Source organism: Coregonus lavaretus (genome assembly GCF_964263955.1).
Source record: "Coregonus lavaretus genome assembly, chromosome: 4".
Lineage (NCBI taxonomy): Eukaryota > Metazoa > Chordata > Actinopteri > Salmoniformes > Salmonidae > Coregonus > Coregonus lavaretus.
This window is the reverse complement of record NC_139991.1, coordinates 57644037-57670794: the sequence shown is the minus strand read 5'-3', so window position 1 is coordinate 57670794 and position 26758 is coordinate 57644037. Positions and strand designations below refer to the sequence as shown.

The following is a 26758-nucleotide window of genomic DNA, read 5'->3' as shown; positions in this document are numbered from 1 at the left end:
ATGGTTCAAGTGGCATCACAGATAGAAATATAACATGTGGAGTTAGAGAACAATGTTATTTCTATATGGTACATTTCTATCTGCATTACAAAATTGTGAATAAACCCATATAGACCCAGTTCATCCCAGTTCAGGACATGACCAGAGCTCTGTTTTGTGCTCTCCTCACATGCAGTGGTGTAAAGTACTTAAGTAAAAATACTTGAAAGTACTACTTAAGTAGTTTTTTGGGGTATCTGTACTTTACTATTTATATTTTTGACAACTTGTTACATTTTGAATGCTTAGCAGGACAGTAAAATTGTCTAATTCACACACTTATCAAGACAACATCCCTGGTCATCCCTACTGCCTCTGATCTGGCGGACTCACTAAACACATGCTTAGTTTGTAAATTATGTATGAGTGTTGGAGCATGACCCTGGCTATCAGTAAATTAAATAAACAAGAATATTACGCCATCTGGTTTGCTTTACATAAGGAATAAAAAAGTATTTATACTTTGACTTTTGATACTTACTGTAAGTATATTTAAAACCAAATACTTTTAGACTTTTACTCAAGTAGTATTTTACTGGGTGACTCACTTTTACTTGAGTCATTTTCTATTACGCTATCTTTACTTTTACTCAAGTATGAAAATTGGGTACTTTTTCCACCACTGCTCACATGGGACAACATCCCTCCCTCTCATCTGTTCTCCACCGAGACAGCTCTGATCTCCACATAATCAAATCAGTTATCACTGATACATGCCTATTCACTCAATGCACTAACCAGCAATCCATCTAGTTCAGTGAGCTTTGACCCTGCCCATTTAGGCTACAATCAACTACAGCCTCGATCTTAATTTGTTTCAGTTACTCCCATAAATCAATGTTTTTATACAGAAAAAGACCCCTGGTGATTTTCAGATGAAAGGAGTAGATTACGTAGCACAGTACAGCATGTCCTGAAAATACAGAGAAGCGAGGACATCCATTTCATATTAAGCTGTTCTTTAATATAAAATAGGTCATGCTGTGGATTATAAATAATATGAGTTTCAGAGGGACTGGACCAAATGCACCAGTTTACACAAAGAGGATGTGAGGAAGAGCGCTACGTAATTTACAATCCTCTGGACGATGCAGTGCTACAGTGATATACTGTCACAGTACCATGAAAGGTAATTGTATGAAACTTAAATGACAATCTTTAAGACAGACCTACAGTATTCATGGGATGTGTCTGAAAACCCAATTATATTGTGGCTTATGTTCTAATGAGGTACCAGATATGACGTATCAGATATGAGACACAGATTCATAGGAATCTGTGATAATCTCAGATAATATATTCCTAAAAGTCGACACTCCCTTATACCAATTTAAGGAAAAGTGGTAATCATACTGTGTTGGTAAACATCCTTTATAGAGTGCATGGCCCACAAGATACTGCCTTGATCGCAATCAAACATTCACCCGGCGTTACAGCGCCACAAGGCTCAATCACACACAATAGGGAAGCAGCAACACCCAATTTACTGTGCTGGGTTAATATCATCCTAAAACATCTTAGATGACCCCAACAAGGCAACAACACATTCACTACTAGTCACTCACTGGTCTGTCCAATTCAAAAGGTAGAAGAAGGAATAGGCTTGCTCTTCTACCAAACTCTGAATTCTTCAAAACACTCTGGCTGCAGGTGTTTTGAAAGAAGAACCAAACCTACACTCACTGAACAAAACACACTGTTTGTCATCAAGGTTACCTTTTTGATCTTCTGAGCCTGGCCCCGCTGAGAAAGTGTGGCATGGTGAAGTTGGAGAGCACCGTCCACAGACTGGAGTCCGACATTGTGCCAAAGTCATGCCAGCCTCCTTCGGGAAGCGGGATGTGGGGACTCAGAAGACCCGGTGAAGAGACGCACCGGGTGTCAGTGACATGGGGGTGGGGAGCGACCCGTCCCCTACAATAGTCCCGGCGACAAGCGCCCCTACTCGAACAGCCCCCCTCTTCCTCCAAGGCTCCAAACTTACTCTGCTGCACGGGCACATCTGCAGCCAGCTGCGGCATACACACACACACACTGGCAGAGGAAACACTGCAGCGTCCTTTAACTGCTGCCCCAAAACCAAAAAATTAAAAGTACTCCAGGGATTGACAACACTTTGTTTGACATCAGGTAGTTATAAGCCGCTACGTCAGGGACACCTTATAACAGCAGACATTTGCTTTTCTTGTCTGTGTCCATCTGTATCCCATACACTCACTCAACCTGCTCCCTCTCTCTCCCAGCTCAACATGCTCCATATCATGTAACAGGCGGCATCTACCACTCTGCGTCCCAGGCAGGGGGAGGGGTTGTGAGTCAGTGCGGCGCTGCATCATCAGCAAACATTGCAGTGCATTCACAGCTTTCACAATCTGTCTCCCCTCCAAAATGTCCCGTGGGCTGGCCGGTCTTAAGTACACATACAGTCTTGACAGTTGGCTATTGAATTTGGCTGAGATCATCCTGCATGTGTGTGTTAAAAGGGAGGCTGGGCATGCAGTTGGGTAAGAGGCATGCAGCCACACGATCCACAGCAGATAGCATGGCATGGCGTGGAGTCAACAGTGATCTCAGTCAGGTTCCTGTTACACTGTGTGTCCTCCACCTGAGGAGCCTGGTGAGATACACACCTCTCCCTGAGGGGAAACACTGACACTCATTGACACCCAGTCAGGGACAAAGAATGGGATCCAATCACGGAACACAGGCATTGATTACTTACTGATGCAGTACTGCAAAAAAGTGGCCAAAGTCCAACCATATATTTTACATTTACATTTTAGTCATTTAGCAGACGCTCTTATCCAGAGCGACTTACAGTTAGTGAGTGCATACATTTTCATACCTGACCAGGAAGAACTACTGGCCATATCTAGCTGTAGATAGTATTGTGTCTCCACTGCACGGAGACTTGCTATCTTTCTATCATACAATCAGGTTTTCCTGATCATATGACCTGGCCAAGAAAATGTCACATGGTCTGTAAAAACAAGGTCACATTGTCTGTAAAAACTCAGCGTCCCTTGATGATAACGTGTTCTGTAAAAACCTAGGGTTCCTCGTCAGGACCTGTGATAGAACACGTTCCTAAACTGTGAAGCAATGATACTGACGTCAGGTAGCAATGCAGGCCTCTAAGCCAGCCCCACAGTGCTCTGTGTCCCAGTAGAGGGATGTGACAGGTCCAGCCCTACTCTAATTATGGCGTTGCTCTGCTTCTGGGCTCCAGATAAGAGAGGGTGATTTCAAAGGCACAACCACTGTTACCGGTACAATGGTTCAGTTATTAGATGGAGATGTGCAGACTAGTCCGAAGATAGATTTGAAGTTAAACTTTATTGGAAGCGCATTCAAAGGATTTGTCAATAAATAGAGGTGAACTTTAAAACTGGTGGTTTATTGATTTTTATTGGTTAAAACATTTATATTTCTGCGGCCTGTCATGGATTTCGACAGATATGCTGACTGGTGTCTGCTGGTAGCATTTGTAACTGCTGGTTATACAATCTAATATACACCATATTAATATTATAATTGTATAAACACAATTCTAAATATATGGGAATTCTGCATAGTGTTGACCTCAAACTACAATGTATATTACAAAACGTCAATATTCGACTCAATAAAACCTGCAATCCATGTTAAATTATACACTTGAATATAGTTACGAGCAGCAATGAACGGGATTCACAGGATAACAGAAAGGACAAGATCAGTTGGATAACAAATAAAGCACTATCATGTAGGATCTATCTTCCTTTATGTTCAATCAGTGAAAGCATGAGCATGTTTATTAAAGACTGATGTAATGAGTCTAAATACAAAATCTGAAATGAATCTGACGTATGGTCATGAGAAGATGGTTGCAGATGATTTTCAACATTAGCGTTACATATGCAAAGAATGGGTTGTTAATAGCTTGTTGTCTTTTGAACTAATACCAAATTCAGTGTGGTTCATCATTCAGTGTGGTTCATCTTAGGGATGTCTACGAGAGCGATGTTAAGTTTCAAGTTAATAGGCCCCTGTGGAGTGGATTTACAGTGGTTTAAATGTACACATAAAATCAGATTTTTTATTTGTCAATAACTCAGCCATCTTTGATCAATCCCTTAGCTTTTCTCAAACTAAGTTAAGAAATGTACCATGTGCCTATATTCCAACTTTGGTGTCATTTGGTCCTTTGGGTCATGAGAATAATCATTTTAAGCATATTTTAGCATATTAGCGAATGTGTTACTACTAGTATAGTGTGGCAATCTTTGAACGCATCAACGTTCTTTTCTCAAACTCTTCTGGACTATTGTGATTGTGAAGTCCAAAGACCAAATTTGGAGTAAATCAGACTTTTTTTTTTAAATCTTTTTTTAAATATTTAAAAATCAGACTTTTTAAATATTTATTTTAAGCATTAGCATTAGTCAAAAAGGTGAATTTTTAAATATTAATGCCAAACGTAACATGGTAATGCCTTTGATGACCCTAAAAACGCTTAAACTTGACAGGCCTTTGTGGAGAGGATTTACAAAGGATTTAAGTGGACAAATAAAATTGCATTTCCTGATTTATCATTAACTCAGCCATCTCTTAACCAATCCCTTAGCTTCTCTCAAACTAAGTTAAGAGATGTACCATGGGCCTAAATACTGAATTTCCACATTTCCAAGATGGAGGATAATCTATCCTGACGGACCTTATGGGTCCTTGAGGCAAATGTGTTCAGCATTAGGAAAGACAACTACATACAAAGTTTCACGTCTCTTTAAGTGAGACAGCGCCACCTATAGGCCAATCGGTGCCATTCTTTTTGAAGTTACTCATGGCCTGATGTGCTAATTCTCTTGCCCTTGACTTACAGAGGTGAGCTGCAAATATTTTGGGGAAAGATTATACATTCTGTGCAGCACAGCAATTAGCCAAATAGACTAATCTCTCCTAATTCATTAATCCTGATTAAAGTTCACTATGTTCTCTGGAATCACTGTGAAACATTGTCCTGATGACTAATATTACACATAGGGGGATGACTGACACCAGACACTTGACTTCAAAGGCTTTGTACTTAAAATGGATTAGCTGATGGATACCCAGCCTGCCCTTGCTGGTTAGCCTAGTGAGTCATTATATCCTTTGCTTACTGACTGGTTAGCATTTGCAAGCTAATGTAGCGACTGTGATTTGTCTTTTGTTACTTAACGGGTAATCTCTCGAGGACAGATCAAGCATCTGACCAAATACGCAAGATTTTATTTCTGGGTTAAGCGACCTGTCATGTCTACTTACCAGGTAGACATGACCTGACAACCAAATAAAATAAAATAAATGTGTTGTCTCCAGTAGAAAAAATCTAAACAAGACAATACTCTAAAATAAATGTACAAAGTGGCAGTTTCCTGCTGTCAGAGTAAACTTGCACGCATGACTGTAAGTCGCTTTGGATAAAAGCGTCTGCTAAATGGCATATTTATTTATTATTTAAACTGGAAAACACTAGCTAGCAGTAGCAGCTAGCGCTAAACTAGCTCTGACAGACATGCTCATGTCTGAGGTGTTCACCATACTAGTCAGTGTAGACCTTCCCGTTGGTTACTCAGTGTGACACTAACAACAGTAACCAGGAGACAACACAGGGCAAACTTAAAATACACATTCAAGTAAAGGTCAACTACGGAGTCAAATTTCAAATAAACAAACATGCCAAAATTGTAGATAGGAAAAGCAAAACGCAGATAGAATAAAATAGTAGCATCAATGATGTAATGATTTTGGTGATCAGCACTTTCCTATTTATTCTCAATTAAGAGGTTTTCTAGTTTCAATTAGGAACATTACAATATTAATACTGTATGGCGCAAATGCTGAAATCTTTGTGAAAGTGATTCACTTGAACGTAAGAGCGTTGTGCCAGTAACCGAAAGGTCGCTGGTTCTAATCCCTGAGCCGACTAGGTGACAAAAAAAATCTGTCGATGTGCCCTTAAGCAAGGCACTTAACCCTAATTGCTCCTGTAAGTCGCTCTGGATAAGAGTGTCTGCTAAATGACTAAAATGTAAATGTAAGTTCCTCTCAATAGACATTTAAGAGTAGCTAGCAGCACAAGAGGTGGTCATCGGATGTGAGGGGGTGTTGTGCTACTCATTGATGAACACTTGGCTGTCAAGGACTTTGTCTTTCATACCATCTGTATATTCCCAATTGAAAGCATGTCTGGCGTACACACATGCACTGCCAATGGCTTTTTAGGAAGTATAGCATATTCTATAAAGAATATTCATGACCAACACTATATAATGGTATAACTAATGGCATTAGTCCACTCCAAACATAACAAAGCATTTACATTACAACAGTCACATGAAACTGATGGACACGTACTTTGTCATCACAGTTGAATAAATCTATCGATCGATCGATCTATTTATCCTAAATAAGAATCCTTTCCTCATTTTAGCATGGATACTCTTGAACTTGACTAATTACAATCTAGGGCCTCATTTATAAAAGTCGCGAAAATTTCACACTAAATATCTACATGCATCATTGCTAAAAATTGAGATTCCTAAACTTGGCGTACACCATATATACGCATGTTTCCCTTTATAAATCAGACCCGTAGTAAAACTGTGCGCACAAGAACGAGGATTATAACTCCGCCTGAAAAACACGCTCTATTCACCTTTTGTGGTGACAATAACGCCCTTAATTTACTGTATAATTTGGAACTATTGGAATTAGGCAACGGCAGTTTCTAAAAGAAAGCGCAATGGCAAATTTGATCAAATGTTTTTGGTGTTGGCAGAATATTTTATTATTTTGCAGTAACTTATGCTGTTTTTGGAAAAGTTTAACAAAATAAAAAAACAATGGCAAATCGTTGTGGACTCGTCAGCAGAACGTTTAAATTCAACAATGTCTGCATTGACTTTTCCCCAAAATGTAATACGCTGGACTGCCTGCAAATTCTGAAACATTGCCTAGGCTACACATTTTATAACAGTACTTACAGTAGTGATGGCAGGCATCCTTGGGCCAGTAACCGAAAGTTTGCTGATTCGAATATCCGAGCCGACAAGGTGAAAAATCTGCTAATGTGCCCTTGAGCAAGGCACTTAACCTTAATTAGTTCCAAGGGTGCCGTACTACTCTGTCTGACCCTGTAAAACAACAAATTTCACTGCACCTATATTTTTGTGTATATTTTAGTTGCATACAGTGCATTCGGAAAGTAATCAGACCCCTTGACTTTTCCACATTTTGTTACGTTACAGCCTTATTCTAAAATTGATTTTATATATATATTTTTAAATGTCCTCAATCTACACATAATACCCCACAATGACAAAGCGAAAACTGTTTTAAATGTTTGCTAATTTATTAAAAATAACAGAAATAACTTATGACAAAGCCCATAATGACAAAGCGCATAATGTTTGAACATTTATTAAAAATAAAAAACATACCATATTTAAATAAGTATTTAGACCCTTTGCTATGAGACTCAAAATTGAGCTCTGGTGCATCCTTTTTCCATTGATCATCCTTGAGATGTTTCTACAACTTGGAGTCCACCTGTGGTAAATTCAATTGATTGGGCATGATTTAGAAAGGCACACACCTGTCAATATAAAGGTCCCACAGTTGACAATGCATCTCAGAGAAAATACCAAGCCATGAGGTCGAAGGAATTGTCCGTAGAGCTCTGAGACAGGATTGTGTCGAGGCACAGATCTGGGGAAGGGTACCGGAATTTATTCTGCAATGGTTATGAAAATAAAATAGGAAATGGATTCTCATGTCTACATTTGTTGGATTCAAAAAAACAATACACAGATTTTCGCTCTTCTTACTAACGTCAAATGGCTGAATCTTGTTATTAGGCTATGTTCTTTTTTTTATGAATAAGCGTGTCATCATATCCCCCATTTGCACAAAATACCAACTTGCCTGGTTGCAATACAATACTTCAACCACTAGAAAATGTGCATACGCATGGTCTGAATATTGCATTCTCACGCTAAGTTCAATTTTTATAAATGCCTACTTTTGCGGGAAAACTGGAGCAGGCATGTTTTGGGGTATATTTTGTACGTACGTAACGTTTATAAATGAGGCCCCTGTAGCATATCAATCACACAAGTAAAACAGCATGTTTCTCAGAAAGGATGAACTCCTTTCCCCTTTGTCCTTCCCATCACAAACAAATAACTTGGTGTAGGAGGGGAGAAGACGAGGGATTATGTCAAATATTAATTAACCAGAATGGTTACTACAACAAAAGGAGGGATCGGGCTCAATGACCAGAGGAACCTACTCCAGGAACAAAAGGCTGATTCAGTGCAGCTCGGCAGGTGACATCAAGATATAGTGAAGAGGACCGTGTGACCTGCTATCTCTGACAACATTAGTGCGCAGAGAGGAGAGAAAATAAGGACTTGGGGAAAGAGAGAAGAGCGAAAATTGAAGGGGAACACTCAGGGAGACAGCCATGTCCCCCTCTTCCTCTGTCACTTCTCCAGATGATACAGAGTCCCTTTGAAGTCTTGACATGAATCAGTCACAGTAGCAAGAAGCACAGGCTCACTGACCAGATAGGAACTATCTAAGTATATTCTGCTATTGACTAGTGCTGGGAATTGCCAGGGACATCACAATACGATATTATCACGATACTTAGGTGCTGATACGATATGTATTTTGAGTCTATATTTATCACGATTCTATACGTATTATGATTCGATACTACATTGTTATTGCAATTCAATGTTCCAAACATATTGCTCACTAGATATGCTGCAGAGGGACAAGAGAGAGACATAATAAAAACAAGTTTTGCTCAGTCATGGAAATAAAAGTGCTGAAAACATGCTGGCTTACCATTTAAAAAGAAGATTGAGGCCAAGCTATAGGAGAACTAGCGCTAGCTAACGTTAACTACCTAGCAAAACATGGTGAACCAGAATGTTTAATACAACAAAAGGAGGAATCGGGCTCAATGACCCAGTTGAATATGCAAAACCAGAGGAACCTACTCCAGGACCAAAATGCTGATTCAGGGCAGCTCGCCAGGCGACACATCAAGAGACAGTGAAGAGGACAGAGTGACCTGCTATCTCCGACATCATTAGTGCAAAACGCGGAGAGGAGAGAAAATAAGAACTTGGGGAGAGAGAAGAGAGAAGAGAGAGAGAAAAGGGGAACACTCAGGGAGACAGCCATGTCCCCCTCCTCCTCCGTCACTTCTCCAGTTGATACAGACTCCCTTTGAAGTCTTAAATGCATCAGCCACAGTAGCAAGAACCACATGCTCACTAACCAGATAGCAGAATATACTTAGATGGTAACTATTGACTAAGGCTGGGATTTGCCAGGGACCTTACAATATCATTATATCACTATACTTGGGTGCCGGTACGACATGTATTGTGATTCTATATGTATCACGAAAACATGTTGGTTTACCATTTAAAAAGAAGATTGACGCCAAGCTATAGGCCGAGAATTACCGACGTTTTGGCTCAGGTACAGCCAACTAGTGATAGCTTACGTTAAATACATGAGGCTCTATTTTCGGCTGGCGTTACGACAGCGCTAGTATCAAACTCACGCTCTTCTGCAATATCGACTTGTAAAAGCCAGCGCTCTGCTATTTTCCAAAAGCTGGTCTTAGCGGTAACGCAATTAGTTATGGCATACATTTTGCCAGCGGAGGCACACAGTAGCCTAATCAATAGTTGACTAAATTCCACTCCAGATTCCTATGTCCCAAAAAGTTTAATTGTAAAACGCTTTCCTTGTATCTATGTTTGTCCTTTTAGTTGCATGCCTTTCTTTGTTTGCTGAAATCCACTTTTTCAATAAACATTAAATCAAATACAACCACAGACTGTTTCCCTGTTGAGATTCAATTGGCACATGCACATCTGCGCCGAGTTGCCATCTTAGAGCAAGAGCAATGAGCAAACAGTCGGTGATTGTATTTGATTTACTGAAGTATGGATGGTCCATGGCTCGAACATGAAGTGCATTTCCGAAATAGTACACACCCCACACACTCGTTCAAAACAACTGGTAACTCTGAAAAATACGAGGAAAAATCATGACGTCAGGGATCTTCAGGTCGGAAAGTCGAAGCTCTAGAAAGATGCCAGATTTCCCGAGTTGAATGACTGTTCAAAGCTTGTTTTTTTCAGAGTTCCCAGTTGTGTTGAACGCGGCATTAGAGTTGGGATTATGGTTAATTGTTTAGCTAGCTAGCTACATATCTAAACAAAATCTGTGCATCGACACAATCCTGTCTCGGAGATCTACGGACAAGTCCTTCAACCTCATGGCTTGGATTTAGCTCTGACATGCACTGTCAACTGTGGGACCTTATATAGACAGGTGTGCCTTTCCAAATCATGTCCAATTATTGAATTTACCACAGGTGGACTCCAATCAAGTTGTAGAAACATCTCAAGGATGATCAATGGAAACCGGATGCACCTGAGCTCAATTTCGAGTCTCATAGCAAAGGGTCTAAATACTTATGTAAATAAGGTATCTGTTTTTTTTATTTGTAATAAATGTGCAAACATCACGCGCTGTCGTCATTATGGGGTAGTGTGTAGATTGCTGAGGATTATTTATTTATTTATTCCATTTTAGAATAAGTCAAGGGGTCTGAATACTTTCCAAAGGCACTGTAAGCACTGTGTCCTCCTCTTCCATCAATGCTGCTCCAAAGGCAGAATATTTCAGAGAGAAATCCAAAAACACACAAATTGCATGCAATTTCGACTCAACCTTTCACAATCCAGCATTATTTGTTCCTCAACCACCAAAAACAAAATGGCCTTGATGGTCGAAGAAGTAGAGCTTGTGACGCTTACCTCCAAAAATGAAACGCGTGCAGCGGGCTGAGCGGGCTGCAAGGACTTGTGGGTGTCGGGCTCAAGCTTCGGGGAGTGAGGCTGGAAGTTAAATGTAAGTTTTGTAAATAGTGATTTCTTTAGCACACTAAATTTGCACAGGACAATGATTACTCTCACTTAGAAGCCCTGTGAAGTGATTTTGGCTGATGTATGCAGACACATACCCTGTTCTGCTAGCTAGCTGACATACATTAACCACAGCATCACAGCATAACAAATGGTCCCCTTTGAAATGAAACAAAATGGTGTTTTGGAAATAGGTTACTAAGGTACTTGTCTATTCACACAACACAGGTTTAGCTTCTTTGAGGATTAGAGACTTTGTTTGGTCCTTGAGGCTTGATTGGTTTAAGCGATTATAATAAAAACGGTCTAAACTATCCACACACAGAGGTGGAGTGAAACCTGAAACAGGCAAACAATGAAACCAACTCCTACTTGAAATCTGAAGGATTACTAAAGGCTATGAGAAGACAATCATGTAACCTTGGCCTTCTACCCCTTTACAGTAACTTCACTGATGGAAAGAAATCTCACTTCTTAAAAAGGTCTTCACTTTACATGTGATAGATATCTTTTAGCCCTCCAAACCATTGCATGTTTACTTTGAGTAATCCAAATAAATAAAAAAGTCAGACTTTTGCCTGCTATCATGGCACTTAGTAGACAGAATCTAAAATGATTAGCGAATAATAGTACAGTATCGCAACAGTATCAGTAGTCTGTGATTAAACACTGGTATTGTTCCATAGAGCTGATGAATTCAAAATCAAACCATAGACTTTCCTGTCAGTAATGACACTGAACTGGATCTAAATTAAATGAGTAGGCAACGTATGTGCCTACAGAGCAATACCTGCAATTGCGCTAGCTTAAGCCTCGGAGGACGCAAACAAACATGTGCCTTGGTGACCCGAGAGAACCCAATCGACTGCCTTCACGGGTCATTACACTAAGAACTAATCTGTATGATGTGCAATAGGAAAATGAAAGGGCCATAACAGAGCCTGTGTTGTTTGAGTCTCTGGCCGTGCAGATTACTGTGACTGGTAGCAGGCAGGATCCGTTAGCCAACAAGGCCTTGGGTATAAGACCGCTCTACTGCCAATCAACATATTGATCATGCCTCACAAATGCCTGCCATTTAATAGTCACACTGTCACAATGATTTAGTGGTGCGTTTCAGTATGTGTGAGAGTGTACGTCTATGTGTGTTGGTGTGTGTGTCAGTGTGTCGTCACAACCAAACAGAGGTTGTGTGGCAGTCCTCTGCTCGACAGACACACACACAGTCCCTGTCGCTATAAATCAATGCAGAGGATTTGACATTCCACATCCTGCTGTGTACGCTGCAACAGTGCTGCTGCTGTATGTGGCAATGCTGCATAATGATAAACGCTCCACAACGCTTGTTGTAGCTACAGAGAAATAACAACAACAAAAGGTGCAGCAGCAGCGGCAGAGACCAATGAAGCGGTCTGCTGCAGTGTGGAGCAGTGGTGCTGTCACCACCACAAGAAAAAGAGAGGGAAAATACTCACTCCAATGTCAGTCCGGGAATCCTCAGCCTCTCCCGCTGGGCTTTCATGGCTGAACTGTGCTCGCCTGCTTTATTGTGCACATGATATATACACACCACTCAGCCACGTAGCCACCCCCCTTATCCTCTACCCTGCACTGAACTGACAAAGAGCCAGAGCCAGCCACCACCATAGAGGAATGGGGCTAGCCTAACCCTCTCCTCTGACAGAAAATAAGAGGGAGAGGACAGGAAAGAAGAGGTAAACGGCAACAACACTGCAGCTTGTTTCGGGTCCTTCCACCACGTTCCACCGTGAGGCTGTCAGAGGAGATCGTCAGCCTGAGGTAGCAGGGAGGGTGGGAGGGCACAGAGGCAGGACAATACCCCTCCCTTTCCCCTCCCCTCACAGACACACCTCCCCCCTTCATATTGCAAATACACACACGATTTCACTCATCGGCGTCTCCTCTACCCCTTTCTTCCACTGACTGGTGATTCACTGCAGCAACATCATAGCTCAGAATGTATTCATCCTATATTCTGTCTATCCTTCTTCTTCTCATCCTCTATGCGGTCTATCCTTTCCATCACGTCATCATGACTGGTCCTGACACCACAGAATGTCCCCTCACAGCACACAATGTCACTGCAGGGCTGCATTCATTTCCATATCTCCTCCATTCAAAACAATGATGTCATACTAGAAAATGTGGACCCTACATGCGTCATTCCAAACTGTTGCTTTCCAATATCCAGAATAAAGCAATGGATGAGAAGACATGAGCAGTCATTTTCGGGGAGGGCAAGAGCATACCTCAGAAGGTCAATAATAAAGTGGGAAGATCCCCCCACACTACCGCCTCCTCCGGTCCCCCTCCACCCCTGCAGTGCTTTAGTCCACCCCTGGGGCAAGTGCTTATTCACCGATAAAACACACCCTGACGTGCATCATCCGCCTTTTACTGTTATACAATACGTATTGTTAAATAATCATGGTGTACTGTATGTAACATATACCGCATCAATAACTACATTATTGATAGTCTGTCATGATGATGATATACTGGAGGATCAATTAGAAAACAGCCAAGGAGAGACTTTCCGTCACATCAAAGCATATAGGGAATTGTGTATTTAAAATAGCTGTGAAATACAGTGTTGTGTATATAGGCTACAGGCAGTGCTGTCAAGATGTCTGAAATACAGTGTTGTGTATATAGGCTACAGGCAGTGCTGTCAAGATGTCTGTATTCTCAAACGTTTCTCTGGAAGCACATTCTATATATATATATATATATATATATATATATATATATATATATATATATATATATATATATAGATATATATATAGATATAAATAGATAGAAGAGAGATAGAGATAGATTTCTTAAAGAGAGAAAGTGCCGGCCAACAGTGCAGTCAACTGTTTCCAGGACTCCTTCCAGACAGCGTATCACAGAGTGCAGAGTGAACCAGACAGACAGATAATGCACTAATGTTGCCACTCTTCAGAAAATCTATCAATTGTTTATTACCGGGAGCCAGGTTCTAGGAAAAAAGCAGGCAGTAACTGGGATGTGAGAAGGTATGTACAGTGAGGGAAAAAAGTATTTGATCCCCTGCCGATTTTGTACGTTTGCCCACTGACAAAGACATGATCAGTCTATAATTTTAATGGTAGGTTTATTTGAACAGTGAGAGACAGAATAACAAAAAAAAATGAAAAACATGTCAAAAATGTTATAAATTGATTTGCATTTTAATGGGGGAAATAAGTATTTGACCCCCTCTCAATCAGAAAGATTTCTGGCTCCCCGGTGTCTTTTATACAGGTAACGAGCTGCGATTAGGAGCACACTCTTAAAGGGAGTGCTCCTAATCTCAGCTTGTTACCTGTATAAAAGACACCTGTCCACAGAAGCAATCAATCAATCAGATTCCAAACTCCCCACCATGGCCAAGGCCAAAGAGCTCTCCAAGGATGTCAGGGACAAGATTGTAGACCTACAGAAGGCTGGAATGGGCTACAAGACCATCGCCAAGCAGCTTTGTGAGAAGGTGACAACAGTTGGTGCGATATTCGCAAATGGAAGAAACACAAAAGATCTGTCAATCTCCCTCGGCCTGGGGCTCCATGCAAGATCTCACCTCTTGGAGTTGCAATGATCATGAGAACGGTGAGGAATCAGCCCAGAACTACATGGGAGGATCTTGTCAATGATCTCAAGGCAGCTGGGACCATAGTCACCAAGAAAACAATTTGTAACACACTACGCTGTGAAGGACTGAAATCCTGCAGCGCCCGCAAGGTTTCCCTGCTCAAGAAAGCACATATACAGGGCTGTCTGAAGTTTGCCAATGAACATCTGAATGATTCAGAGGAGAACTGGGTGAAAGTGCTGTGGTTAGATGAGACCAAAATCGAGCTCTTTGGCATCAACTCAACTCGCCGTGTTTGGAGGAGGAGGAATGCTGCCTATGACCCCAAGAACACCATCCCCACCGTCAAACATGGAGGTGGAAACATTATGCTTTGGGGGTGTTTTTCTGCTAAGGGGACAGGACAACTTCACCGCATCAAAGGGACAATGGACGGGGCCATGTACCGTCAAATCTTGGGTGAGAACCTCCTTCCTTTTTTTGTTGTTATTCTGTCTCTCACTGTTCAAATAAACCTACCATTAAAATTATAGACTGATCATGTCTTTGTCAGTGGGCAAACGTACAAAATCAGCAGGTGTTCAAATACTTTTTTCCCCTCACTGTACCTCTAGTACAGCAGAACTAGGGCAGGCAGGCCGCTCTGAGCACCACTCATTCACATTGTAGCGTAGCTACAAAACTTTGTCAGCCGGTGATTGTCAAGCAAATAACTGTCGTTCTCACTATAATTTACGCCAATTAACAAACACATTTAGCATCTCCTGGCTTCCACACACAGCCTACAAGCCACTGATGCAGACCTTTGGAACATCACATTTTAAAAAGTCTAACAAATCCATGTAATATAGCCTACACCTTCACAATAAATCCATTATTTATTTTAGACTAGGTCTAAAGAAGCATGATTTGAAGAAAATGTAGTCTATTTCAGAAGAACAGAATAGCATATTCTGAGTTGTCCTTATGTTAGGTCCTGATCTGGCTATGCCAAAATGTTGTGGGCTACACTAGTTCATTTAGCAGACAAGATTTGCTTAGAATTCCGTGGCATTACTGTATAGTATGAAAAATACAATTGAACAAAGCTGAATAATAGAAAGGATATTTTCTCCAAATGATTTAAGGGAGTGGACACATGCGGCTATTCTGTGTTTAGCGGTTAACAAAGAAATAGGTAATCCTATATGCTTAATTTAGAGTTATTAATGTAACTTTAGTTATTCTACAAATGTTGGGCTATATGTTTGGATTTTTATTACATTGACTCTAATGATGATTTGAAAAAAGTAGCTTGAAAGGCATGAGCTCTGCTTTGTTTATTGCGCAGGCTGTACACACTATCAGTCTCGCATTCACAATTTGACAAGCACTTGATAATACCTCAAATTTCACGGTGGCATCCCCTTCGTGTGGCCGTAATGCACCCTAAAAAAAATCCATGCCTTTTGCGGCCAATGGCCATTGTGCCCTTGGCCCGGAGTGTTCCATTGTGCCCTTCTCCCAGAGTGCTGTGCGCTCCGAAGCACCTCTCACTCACATGGCTCTCCATCACGTGATCAGGTCTTTCTTACAGGCTACAAGTGAAGACACATCCGGGACGCAACTGCGCACATCCTTATCCAATTCCGAGGTGCATAATTGAAGACATTGGAAGAACTGTCCACATTTTCTTTTCGTCAGCCAACAAGATGAGTAGGCCTAACGAACAGCAAAAGCACTAGCCTATGTCAATCTACTATTCCCCATAGTACAAAAGTCGACCTATTCTATTTTGTGCAATGAATAAATATTCCAAACATAGTCTGGGACAGTTGTGGGATGCGATAGATCCCAAATTAATACAACCACTGGCATCAAAAAACCTTTACGCAATGTGGCTGAAGCAAAAGATCAGAACGTTTAGCTTTAAATGTTGATAAACTATTAGGCTATTTCTTCAAATTATAAGCGCAGCAATTCACACATGGCAGTAGGCTATAAGCGCGAATGCTCCATTAGCGGGAAGACACCATTATCAAACGTGACCGCAAATGCGATTATGCATGTAATGCTTTTATTATAAAGGTGCATTTTTATTGGGAAAATGATATTTCCCAAACTTGAAACTCACGAGCTGCTTATGCATGCCAGTTAGGCTCTACACCCCTTGTAAAGGTGATTAATGTGCTTAATTTAAGAATTATTTGACCACTTTAGTTGTGATAAACATTATCAAAAAACATAAAAGGCCTATGGGCTAGGATACATAAAAAAGTCACCAAAAAAAGCATTGTTTCTTGCCTTATGCTGGGCATCATTCAAAAGTGATAATATATAATTGTGTGTTAGGCTAATAGTCACCCATCAGACTACGGGTGTTGGTGATTTATTATATGTCCAATATGACAAGCCTACCATGTGTATGATGGTCTGTCTCCAGTCGTCGGTTGTGTTGACAGCGTCTCTGTGGGGGCCAGAACACAGCCGAGAATGAACACCCAACAAAAGCAAAGTTCATCAAATCAGCAGGACAATCAGATGGCTGTTTGACAATAACAATGACTCATGTTCATTGGAGTTTGACTTTTTAAAAACAAGGTTTGTTAACAATGTGCTTGGATATGTAAACTCAGCAAAAAAAGAAACGTCCCCTTTTTCAGGACCCTGTCTTTCAAAGATAATTCGTAAAAATCAAAATAACTTCACAGATCTTCATTGTAAAGGGTTTAAACACTGTTTCCCATGCTTGTTCAATGAACCATAAACAATTAATGAACATGCACCTGTGGAACGGTCGTTAAGACACTAACAGCTTACAGACGTTAGGCAATTTGTTATGAAAACTTAGGACACTAAAGAGGCCTTTCTACTGACTCTGGAAAAACACCAAAAGAAAGATGCCCAGGGTCCCTGCTCATATGCGTGAATGTGCCTTAGGCATGCTGCAAGGAAGCATGAGGACTGCAGATGTGGCCAGCGCAATGAATTGCAATGTCCGTACTGTGAGACGCCTAAGACAGCGCTACAGGGAGACAGGACGGACAGCTGATCGTCCTCGCAGTGGCAGACCACGTGTAACAACACCTGCACAGGATCGGTACATCCGAACATCACACCTGCGGGACAGGTACAGGATGGCAACAACAACTGCCCGAGTTACACCAGGAACGCACAATCCTTCCATCAGTGGTCAGACTGTCCGCAATAGGCTGAGAGAGGCTGGACTGAGGGCTTGTAGGCCTGCTGTAAGGCAGGTCCTCACCCGACATCACCGGCAAAAACGTTACCTATGGGCACAAAGCCACCGTCGCTGGACCAGACAGGACTGGCGGTGTGTCACAGCATCATCAGACTGAGCTTGTTGTCATTGCAGGCAATCTCAAGGCTGTGCGTTACAAGGAAGACATCCTCCTCCCTCATGTGGTACCCTTCCTGCAGGCTCATCCTGACATGACCCTCCAGCATGACAATGCCACCAGCCATACTGCTTGTTCTGTGCATGATTTCCTGCAAGACAGGAATGTCAGTGTTCTGCAATGGCCAGCGAAGAGCCCAGATCTCAATCCCATTGAGCACGTCTGGGACCTGTTGGATCGGAGGGTGCGGGCTAGGGCCATTCCCCCCATAAAATGTCCGGGAACTTGCAGGTGCCTTGGTGGAAGAGTGGGGTAACATCTCTCAGCAAGAACTGGCAAATCTGGTGCAGTCCATGAGGACGAGATTCACTGCAGTACTTAATGCAGCTGGTGGCCACACCAGATACTGACTGTTACTTTTGATTTTGACCCCCCCTTTGTTCAGGGACACATTATTCAATTTCTGTTAGTCTGTGGAACTTGATCAGTTTATGTCTCAGTTGTTGAATCTTGTTATGTTCATACAAATATTTACATGTTAAGTTTGCTGAAAATAAACGCAGTTGACAGTGAGAGGACGTTTCTTTTTTTGCTGAGTTTATTAGTATTTATTATGGATCCCCATAAGCTAATGGGGATCCATAATAAATACTAATACATATCCAAGCACATTGTTAACAAACCTTGTTTTTTAAAAGTCAAACTCCAATGAACATGTGTCATTGTTATGGTCAAACAGCCATCTGATTGTCCTGCTGAGTTGATGAACTTTGCTTTGTTGGGTGTTCATTCTCAGCTGTGTTCTGGCCCCCACAGAGACGCTGTCAACACAACCGACGACTGGAGACAGACAATCATACACATGGTAGGTTTGTCATATTGGACATGTCATAAATCATCAACACCCGGCCCAACAAGACTTATCGAATTACTATTTGTGAATGCTGGACAAATGCATCAATAAAGCATTATTCAAATACCATCTCTCATGTTTAACCAACACCGAAAGAGTAAAGTGAAATTGATCTCCCCCTCAGATTTTCTGTGTTGCTCTAACCTACTTTCTCTCCATTGTGCCTATATTTGCTGTATGGAACAAATACAGGAAGTGGCTGCCTACAAATACAAAGAATGGGAGAGAGGATAGCGGGGCATTAGTTGACCCAAGCACCCAGGAGTTTGAGAAGTAGCCAGTTGTAAAATGACACTGTTGAAGTGTTTTCCGAAACTCTAGACACAGAAGCAAACCGGGCCAATGGCTGTAACATTATACAGCGCACTACTCTGTGGGCTTAACACAAACTGGAGCTACCGGCACATACAGTGTATTCGGAAAGTCTTCAGACCCCTTGACTTTTTCCACATTTTGTTACGTTACAGCCTTATTCTAAAATGGATTACATAGTATATTCCCTCAATCTACACACAATACCCAATAATGACAAAGCAAAAACAGATTTAGATTTTTTTGCACATTTATTAGAACATTTACCATAATGTCCTGATTGGTGGAGTGCTGCAGAGATGGAAGAACCTTCCAGAAGGACAACCATCGCCACAAAGGAACTCTGGAGCTCTGTCAGAGTGACCATCGGGTTCTTGGTCACCTCCCTGACAAAGGCCCTTCTCCCCGATTGCTCAGTTTGGCCGGGCGGCCAGCTCTAGGAAAAGTCTTGGTGGTTCCAAACGTCTTCCATTTAAGAATGATGGAGGCCACTGTGTTCTTGGGGACCTTCAATGCTGCAGACATTTTTTGGTAGGCTTCCCCAGATCTGTGCCTCGACATAATCCTGTCTCCGAGCTCTATGGACAAGTCCTTCGGCCTCATGGTTTGGTTTTTGCTCTGACATGCACTGCCAATTGTGGGACCTTATATAGACAGGAGTGTGCCTTTACAAATCTTGTCCAATCAATAGAATTTCCCACAGGTAGACTCCAATCAAATTGTAGAAACATCTCAAGGATGATCAATGGAAACAGGATGCACCTGGGCTCAATTTTGATTCTCATAGCAAAGGGTCTGAATACTTACGTAAATCTGTTTTTTATTTGTATACATTTACGAACATTTCTAAAAACCTGTTTTCGCTTTGTCATTATGGGGTATTGTGTATAGATTGATGAGGATGTATTATTTATTTAATCAATTTTAGAATAAGGCTGTAACGTAACAACATTTGGAAAAAGTCTGAATACTTTCAGAATGCACTGTAAGTCAGACTTTCGTCTAAGTGATACATTGACGTCTCTGTTAGGAATCAACCCTATAAATCTAAACCACCACAGCAAGGAAGTGTTGTGAAATTGTCTTGAACCGCCCTTCCTCACTTTCCATGGTAAAAGCTTGAGATTGAATCCTAGCTTTGTTTGAGAGCATCAACACTTGACATTTTCAAGTCTTTCTCAAAGTCAGGCAGGAATAGATAAGACATTTTAGTCAAGGGTTCAACTAAAGCATTGATTAAAGGTAGACCATCTTGTTCAGTAACCTACATTTTATCTCCCAACAAATGCCATATGTTCCATAAATGGGACAACACTGATATTCTTCAACGCAATATTAAGGGGAAAAAAAGAGGCCAATACGTGAACCCTATGATGTCACAATGCTATCACCATGGATACCAGAGGCAATAGAGGCCCCTTCGGTCCAAAAACACTGCGTGCACCTTCAAAGGTGGTCCCCTGCCACCTATTGGCGGATCATCTCCTTGTGGCTCTGCTATGCTGCGCTGGCAAGTAGAGTAGCATGGTGTCACAGTCAAATCGTTCCCCCATCATAATGCATGTCACACTGAAACCTTTCAGACTGCCACACAGGCCCATCAGAATAGGCATGAAATACACAGGACATTGATGCCTTTAGCTGATTAGGACCAAACCTGTTGGACTGTGATATTCATAAATGAAACAAATAGCCTTTCGTGTTTTCAAATCTCACTTTATATTGAGGATTTATATGCATTCATAACCAGATCAGGTCCTGTTGTTGCAAATACAGTCAACACCATTCACCTGTAATCCTATAGTGCTCCTGCTGTTTCTTTGCCCTAGCCTGCAGCAGGCAGACATAGCACCTGACTTAATCAAATCTGGATCCCTTTCAGGGACAATCTCCAGGTAGAAGTTGCCCTCAGGCACAGACCTAGAAACAGCTTATCCTGCTTGACTCCTTACCGTAACCATTAGGAGGAGGAAACACTAAGGGGAAGGTTCATCCTACTCCATATATTGGGTAGTTAAGGCTGGCGACCTGCCTCTCTACCATAAGGTCACAATATTTTCAGTAATTAATTAAACATGTGCCATCCAAGGACATGCGTCACCTCCAACAGACACCATAACCCTTAGTGTCTATAAACCCTAGTGTCTATAACCCTATAGTGTCTATAAACCCTTAGTGTCTATAACCCTATAGTGTCTATAAACCCTATAGTGTCTATAAACCCTAGTGTCTATAAAACTACACTATATTGTATATAATCCTATAGTGGAGGTAACTTCAGTCATTTCATCCCATTCAGATTTTTCAACAATGAAATGGTCTAGGTGTCAGTGAGAAGCATGTTTATTATTTTATTAGGATCAGTTCACCAAGGACAATGGAGGGCAGGGTCGATATCATAGACACCAGTCCTGAAACCAATTTTGCACTGGTTGGTTAGGTCACAAATATTGTACCTAAAAATGCAATTTAGTTCTCAGGGGCCCGATGAGGATGGCTTAGTCAGCTATTGAAATTCAAAAATGTAGACTTCATTTAAATTAATTTACTCTTATTTAAATTAAACTTTTTTTTTTTTTTTCTTCAGAGTATCAGAAAATAGGTGCATGAGAATGAAAAATGTAACTATGGATGGCAACATGCACTCCTTGACCCGTCAGCCATGGTTGAAAGAATAGGATTCCTTTCTATGGATAACACACCTACACAACTACTTGTTGCAAGAGCTACACAAACACATCTGTAGAGACACAAAATGCCCATTATTTACACAGGGTTTGGTACTCTGCCTGAATACTGTATGTTTAATATAAGAACCAGATTCACTTACAAACTTCCTCTCCTTGGAAGACTCAGCTCCTTCTGTAAATGAACAAAATAAATAAAAAAGATTAGGACAAAATACATGTAAATGTTGACACAGTGACACAGAATCTTTGTTAAACAGCATGACATAAAACCTGAAGAAAACACTTTAAAACGTTAAATGGATGGTTTTGTATTGACACACCTACATAAAGGTAATATATTGACATGAAAGCCATATATTGATATTCATCAGACAGTTCTGACTAGCTTGCCCTGGGACAATGGATCATTTATTTTATTAGCTTCATAGCTACCTCTGCCACTTAAATGGATGTGCATTATTTGTCATTGTCAATTAAATAAAAGCGATGACCTGCACCCACACCACCCTGTCTGAGTGTCCATTCACCCACTCCCAAAGCATGACTTCACTTTCTTGGTTCCAGACACTGACCCAGTTTCTGAGTCCCTCGAGATAAAAAGCACTGGTTCACACAATTAATAATGAACCAAGTCACACTCTGGTCAGAGGCCATATGCAAATCACAGAATTACTGTGCCTCAGAAGAGGAAACATTTCTAATTGCTTGACCATTATAAGCATAGACGATAAAGCTTTTTCTCAGGAAAACAATTCCACAGGCTACAGTAAGCTCCAGCCGGGGTTTGTACTGTACTGTAGCAGTCCCTTGCAATGGGGGAAAACAACAACAATACTTTCATTGATTGCTCACGGGAGCGGATTAGGCACTTTGATCCGTGACAGCTTTGTATTTACTGTACCCGTCGTTTAATGTGAAAAATGTATAATAAGCATTTGCGTAAATATTTATCCTGATTGTTTTCATTCATCAACTGAGATGGATCTCAATGTGTTTACAGGCAATGTTGAATCCACAGAAATCATACCATATATTGGACAAAGTGCCACTATTTCCTTTAAATATTCAAATCTGTTTATATCAAAAAAGTAGTGTGTTCATCATTATGCACAGTTTGAATACTGCACCTTTAAAAGCAGGTCTCTCAATGTGTTGAAAACGCAATAAAAAAGTTAATAAGAGAGGTTTCCCAAAAATGCACACCAAGCTCTGCAGTGTGCACTTGGGGGAAATGCAATATTATTAATATACCAGCAGAGGGGAGCATTTATAGTGAAGATGTGCTGTCATTTCGTGATATAGTCAATAGCTGGATGGGGACTGATGAGGTGAATGTGTTTACTGACTAAACCAGCTTAGATATTACTGCACTGTTGGAGCTAGAAACACAAGCATTTCGCTACACCCGCAATAACATCTGCTAAACACGTGTATTTGACCAATACAATTTGATTTGTAGCTACACAGAGCAAGTGAACAGAATATATTTGAATTGGGACTGTGGAACTGCACTGATGTGTACATACAGTTGAAGTTGGAAGTTTACATACACCTTAGCCAAATACATTTAAACTCAGTTTTTCAGTTTTAAGAATGTGAAATGTCAGAATAATAGCAGAGAGAATTATTTATTTCAGCTTTTATTTCTTTCATCACATTCCCAGTGGGTCAGAAGTTTACATGCACAATTAGTATTTGGTAGCATTGCCTTTAAATTGTTGAACTTTGTCAAACGTTTCAGGTAGCCTTCCACAAGCTTCCCACAATAAGTTGGGTGAATTTTGGCCCATTCGTCCTGACAGAGCTGGTGTAACAGTCAGGTTTGTAGGCCTCCTTGCTCGCACACGCATTTTCGGTTCTGCCCAAAAAAATTATATAGGATTGAGGTCAGGGCTTTGTGATGGCCACTCCAATACCTTGACTTTGTTGTCCTTAAGCCATTTTGCCACAACTTTGGAAGTACGCTTGGTAAACTTCCGACTTCAACTGTACATAAAGGATGTTTGAACTTTTTAACTAATCTCAAGTGCACTTACAGTATGTGGTGTCGACTCATTTGGCATTTCCATTCAATTGCTTTCAGAATCCGTGGAGCAACTACGACTACGGCTGGGCGATACATCAAATTAATTAGAATGCATGTTTTTGCACGATATTCCAACTATGGTAAATTCAATTGATTGGACATGATTTGAAAAGGCAAACACCTGTCTATATAAAGTCTCACAGTTGTAAGTGCATGTCAGAGCAAAAACCAAGCCATGAGGTCGAAGGAATTGTCCGTAGAGCTCCGAGACAGGATTGTGTCAAGGCACAGATCTGGGGAAGGGTACCAAAAAATGTCTGCAGCATTGAAGGTCCCCAAGAACACAGTGGCCTTCATCATTCTTAAATGGATATAGTTTGGAACCACCAAGACTCTTCCTAGAGCTGGCCTCCCAGTCAAACTGAGCAATCAGGGGAGAAGGGCATTGGTCAGGGAGGTGACCAAGAACCCGATGGTCACTCTGACAGAGCTCCAGATTTCCTCTGTGGAGATGGGAGAATCTTCCAGAAGGACAACCATCTATGCAGCACTCCACCAATCAGGTCTTTATGGTAGAGTGGCCAGACTGAATCCACTCCTCAGTAAAAAAAGGCACATGACAGCCCACTTGGAGTTTGCCAAAAGGCACCTAAAGGGCTCTCAAGACCATGAGAAACAAGATTCTCTGGTCTGATGAAACCAAGATTGAACTCTTTGGCCTGAATGCCAAGCGTTACATCTGGAGGAAACCAGGCACCGCTCATCACCTGGGCAATACCATCCCTATGTTGAAGCATGGTGGTGGCAGCATCATGCTTTGGGGATGTTTTTCAGCGGCAGGGACTGGGAGACTAGTGCCAAAGGTGCTTCAACAAAGTACTGAGTAAAGGGTCTGAATACTTATGTAAAATGTGATATTTCAGTTTATAATTTTTTATACATTTGCAAAAGTTCCTAAAAACCTGTTTTTGCTTTGTCATTATGGGGTATTGTGTGTAGATTGATGAGAAAAAAAACAATTATTTTCAATTTTAAAATAAGGCTGTAACGTAACAAAATGTGGAAAAAGTGAAGGGGTCTGAATACTTTCCGAACGCACTGTACACCAGAGATCTGTATATAATGACGAGATGCACGTCTCCACCCTAACAATTAGAGTCGTTGTGCCAAAGGCGGGAAGGCAAGCGACTAGCTTAGGTCCAAAATAAGCCCATAGAAATGCATTGGCCTTATTTTTGACATATTTTATCGAGAGTGAAACCTCTCGCTTCGCCTCTTCCTCTATGGTTTACACACACACACACACCAAGCCCCTCCCCCTGCCTCTGACACCAACAAAGTTGAAAGATCACATCTTCCTCTCTGACCAGCGGTTTCAACTCACTATTAGCATTTGAGGTTTGGTCCAACAGAATCAGTCATATGGACACCAAAACGCATTGAGACATTATTTTACTGTAATGGAGAAGTTATTTTTCTAACGATGCCCATTTGTCTCAACTACTCAAATTGGGCGCAGAGCAGACACTACTAAAACGAGAGTATCAATGAACATTGATTCTGGAAAATGAATGCTCAATTTGTCATGCGCAGCATTGAGGTACCTACGTACTGCTAGCAGCATCTTAGCCAAAGACCGTTATACTAGCTGTCTAGTCTTTTATAAATGTTTAATAAGCATAAAACACAATTACATAAGGAACTAGCAATTTGTTCTCATTCTTAGAAATAAGGTAGGCCACTTGATTTCAACATCTGAACAAAGTGGACAGGCTAACATGCTTTTCAAACAGTTCGAGACAGACAGAAGGGTGTGTTCATAACAATTCAACCGTTCAACCTTGTCAGCTAGCAAATAGATCAAAATTTAAATATTTCAAGTTTAGCCAACTTGGATCTATTTGCTAGCTGACAAGGTTGAACAGTTGAAATGTTATGAACACACCCTTCTGTCTGTCTACAACTATTTGAAAAGCATGTTAGCCTGTCCACTTTGTTCAGATGTTGAAATAAAGTGGCCTACCTTATTTCTCAGAATGAGAACAGGTTGCCAATTCCTTATATAAGAATTAGCTGGCTAATCACTAGCATGTGGGTTTGAGAGTGGGTCTTATGGTTGTGGAAGGCTTATCATAGGTATAACTTCACAAGCCCTGAATTCATTTGATTATTTCTGGAGTGTATTTGACCTTTAAATTGTACAACAATGCTTATTTAGAGAAAACATTGTTTTTTTTTAAAGAGATTTTGTGAATAGCCCATAAGTTTGGAAAGAAATCCAGATATGATTTTTAGGCCATATCTTTCAGCCCTAACTACCCCACAAGGCAATTACAGGACTAAAACCCACACAATTTCATTTGTAACTCGTTTCATTCCAATCATACTCAAGAATACCTATAACTAAGGTTGAAGAAATACAGACAGTAAGTGAGGTCCCGTTGTCAGAGATGAGACAGCAGTGTGAGAGTGTTTAAAGAGTGATGTGTTTAAAGGTTCTTCTAGTCAACAGAAAATTAACTAAGCCCCTCTCCCCATTGCCATCAATTAGAGCTGAATGTCTGCCCCCCCGTGCTGGCTCCTGTGCACCCAGGACACCATTTCATTGTCTAACATGACCGCGGTTCACATCACTAATTACAAGAAGGGAATGAGTTAGCGCTAATGTGAATTCTAACCAATTACAGCATAGCAAATCACAGTGGGTGTCTACTGTCTGGTCTAGCTGGTCCACTGGCACACACTGCTATGACAAATACTGGTAAAAATCTGTGGACATTACCCTTAAGATTCAAAATATATACTTGTAGACATAGGCCTACTGTGAATTTACACTTTA

At 41.0% G+C, this 26758-nt stretch overlaps 1 protein-coding gene and 1 long non-coding RNA gene across 7 annotated transcripts in view; one reads left to right on the top strand and one right to left on the bottom strand.

Annotated features, from left to right (window-relative positions):
* The window catches only part of LOC311127976, a 1008662-nt gene that overhangs the window by 17432 nt on the left and 964472 nt on the right, over positions 1-26758 (top strand). The window lies entirely within an intron of this gene.
* LOC311127968 (microtubule-associated serine/threonine-protein kinase 1-like) overlaps positions 1-26758 on the bottom strand; it is a 170814-nt gene that overhangs the window by 57766 nt on the left and 86290 nt on the right. For 3 of the 6 annotated variants that reach the window (XM_084159879.1, XM_084159880.1, XM_084159881.1), the window contains exons 4-5: positions 22034-22065; positions 10914-10994 (exon numbers count right to left, since the gene is read on the bottom strand). In XM_084159879.1, coding sequence (XP_084016005.1) covers positions 10914-10994; positions 22034-22065 — 113 coding nt within the window. Of the gene's footprint in view, positions 1-1755; positions 2309-10913; positions 10995-22033; positions 22066-26758 lie in introns of those variants that run through there. The other 3 variants (XM_084159882.1, XM_084159883.1, XM_084159884.1) reach the window with 2 other exon arrangements.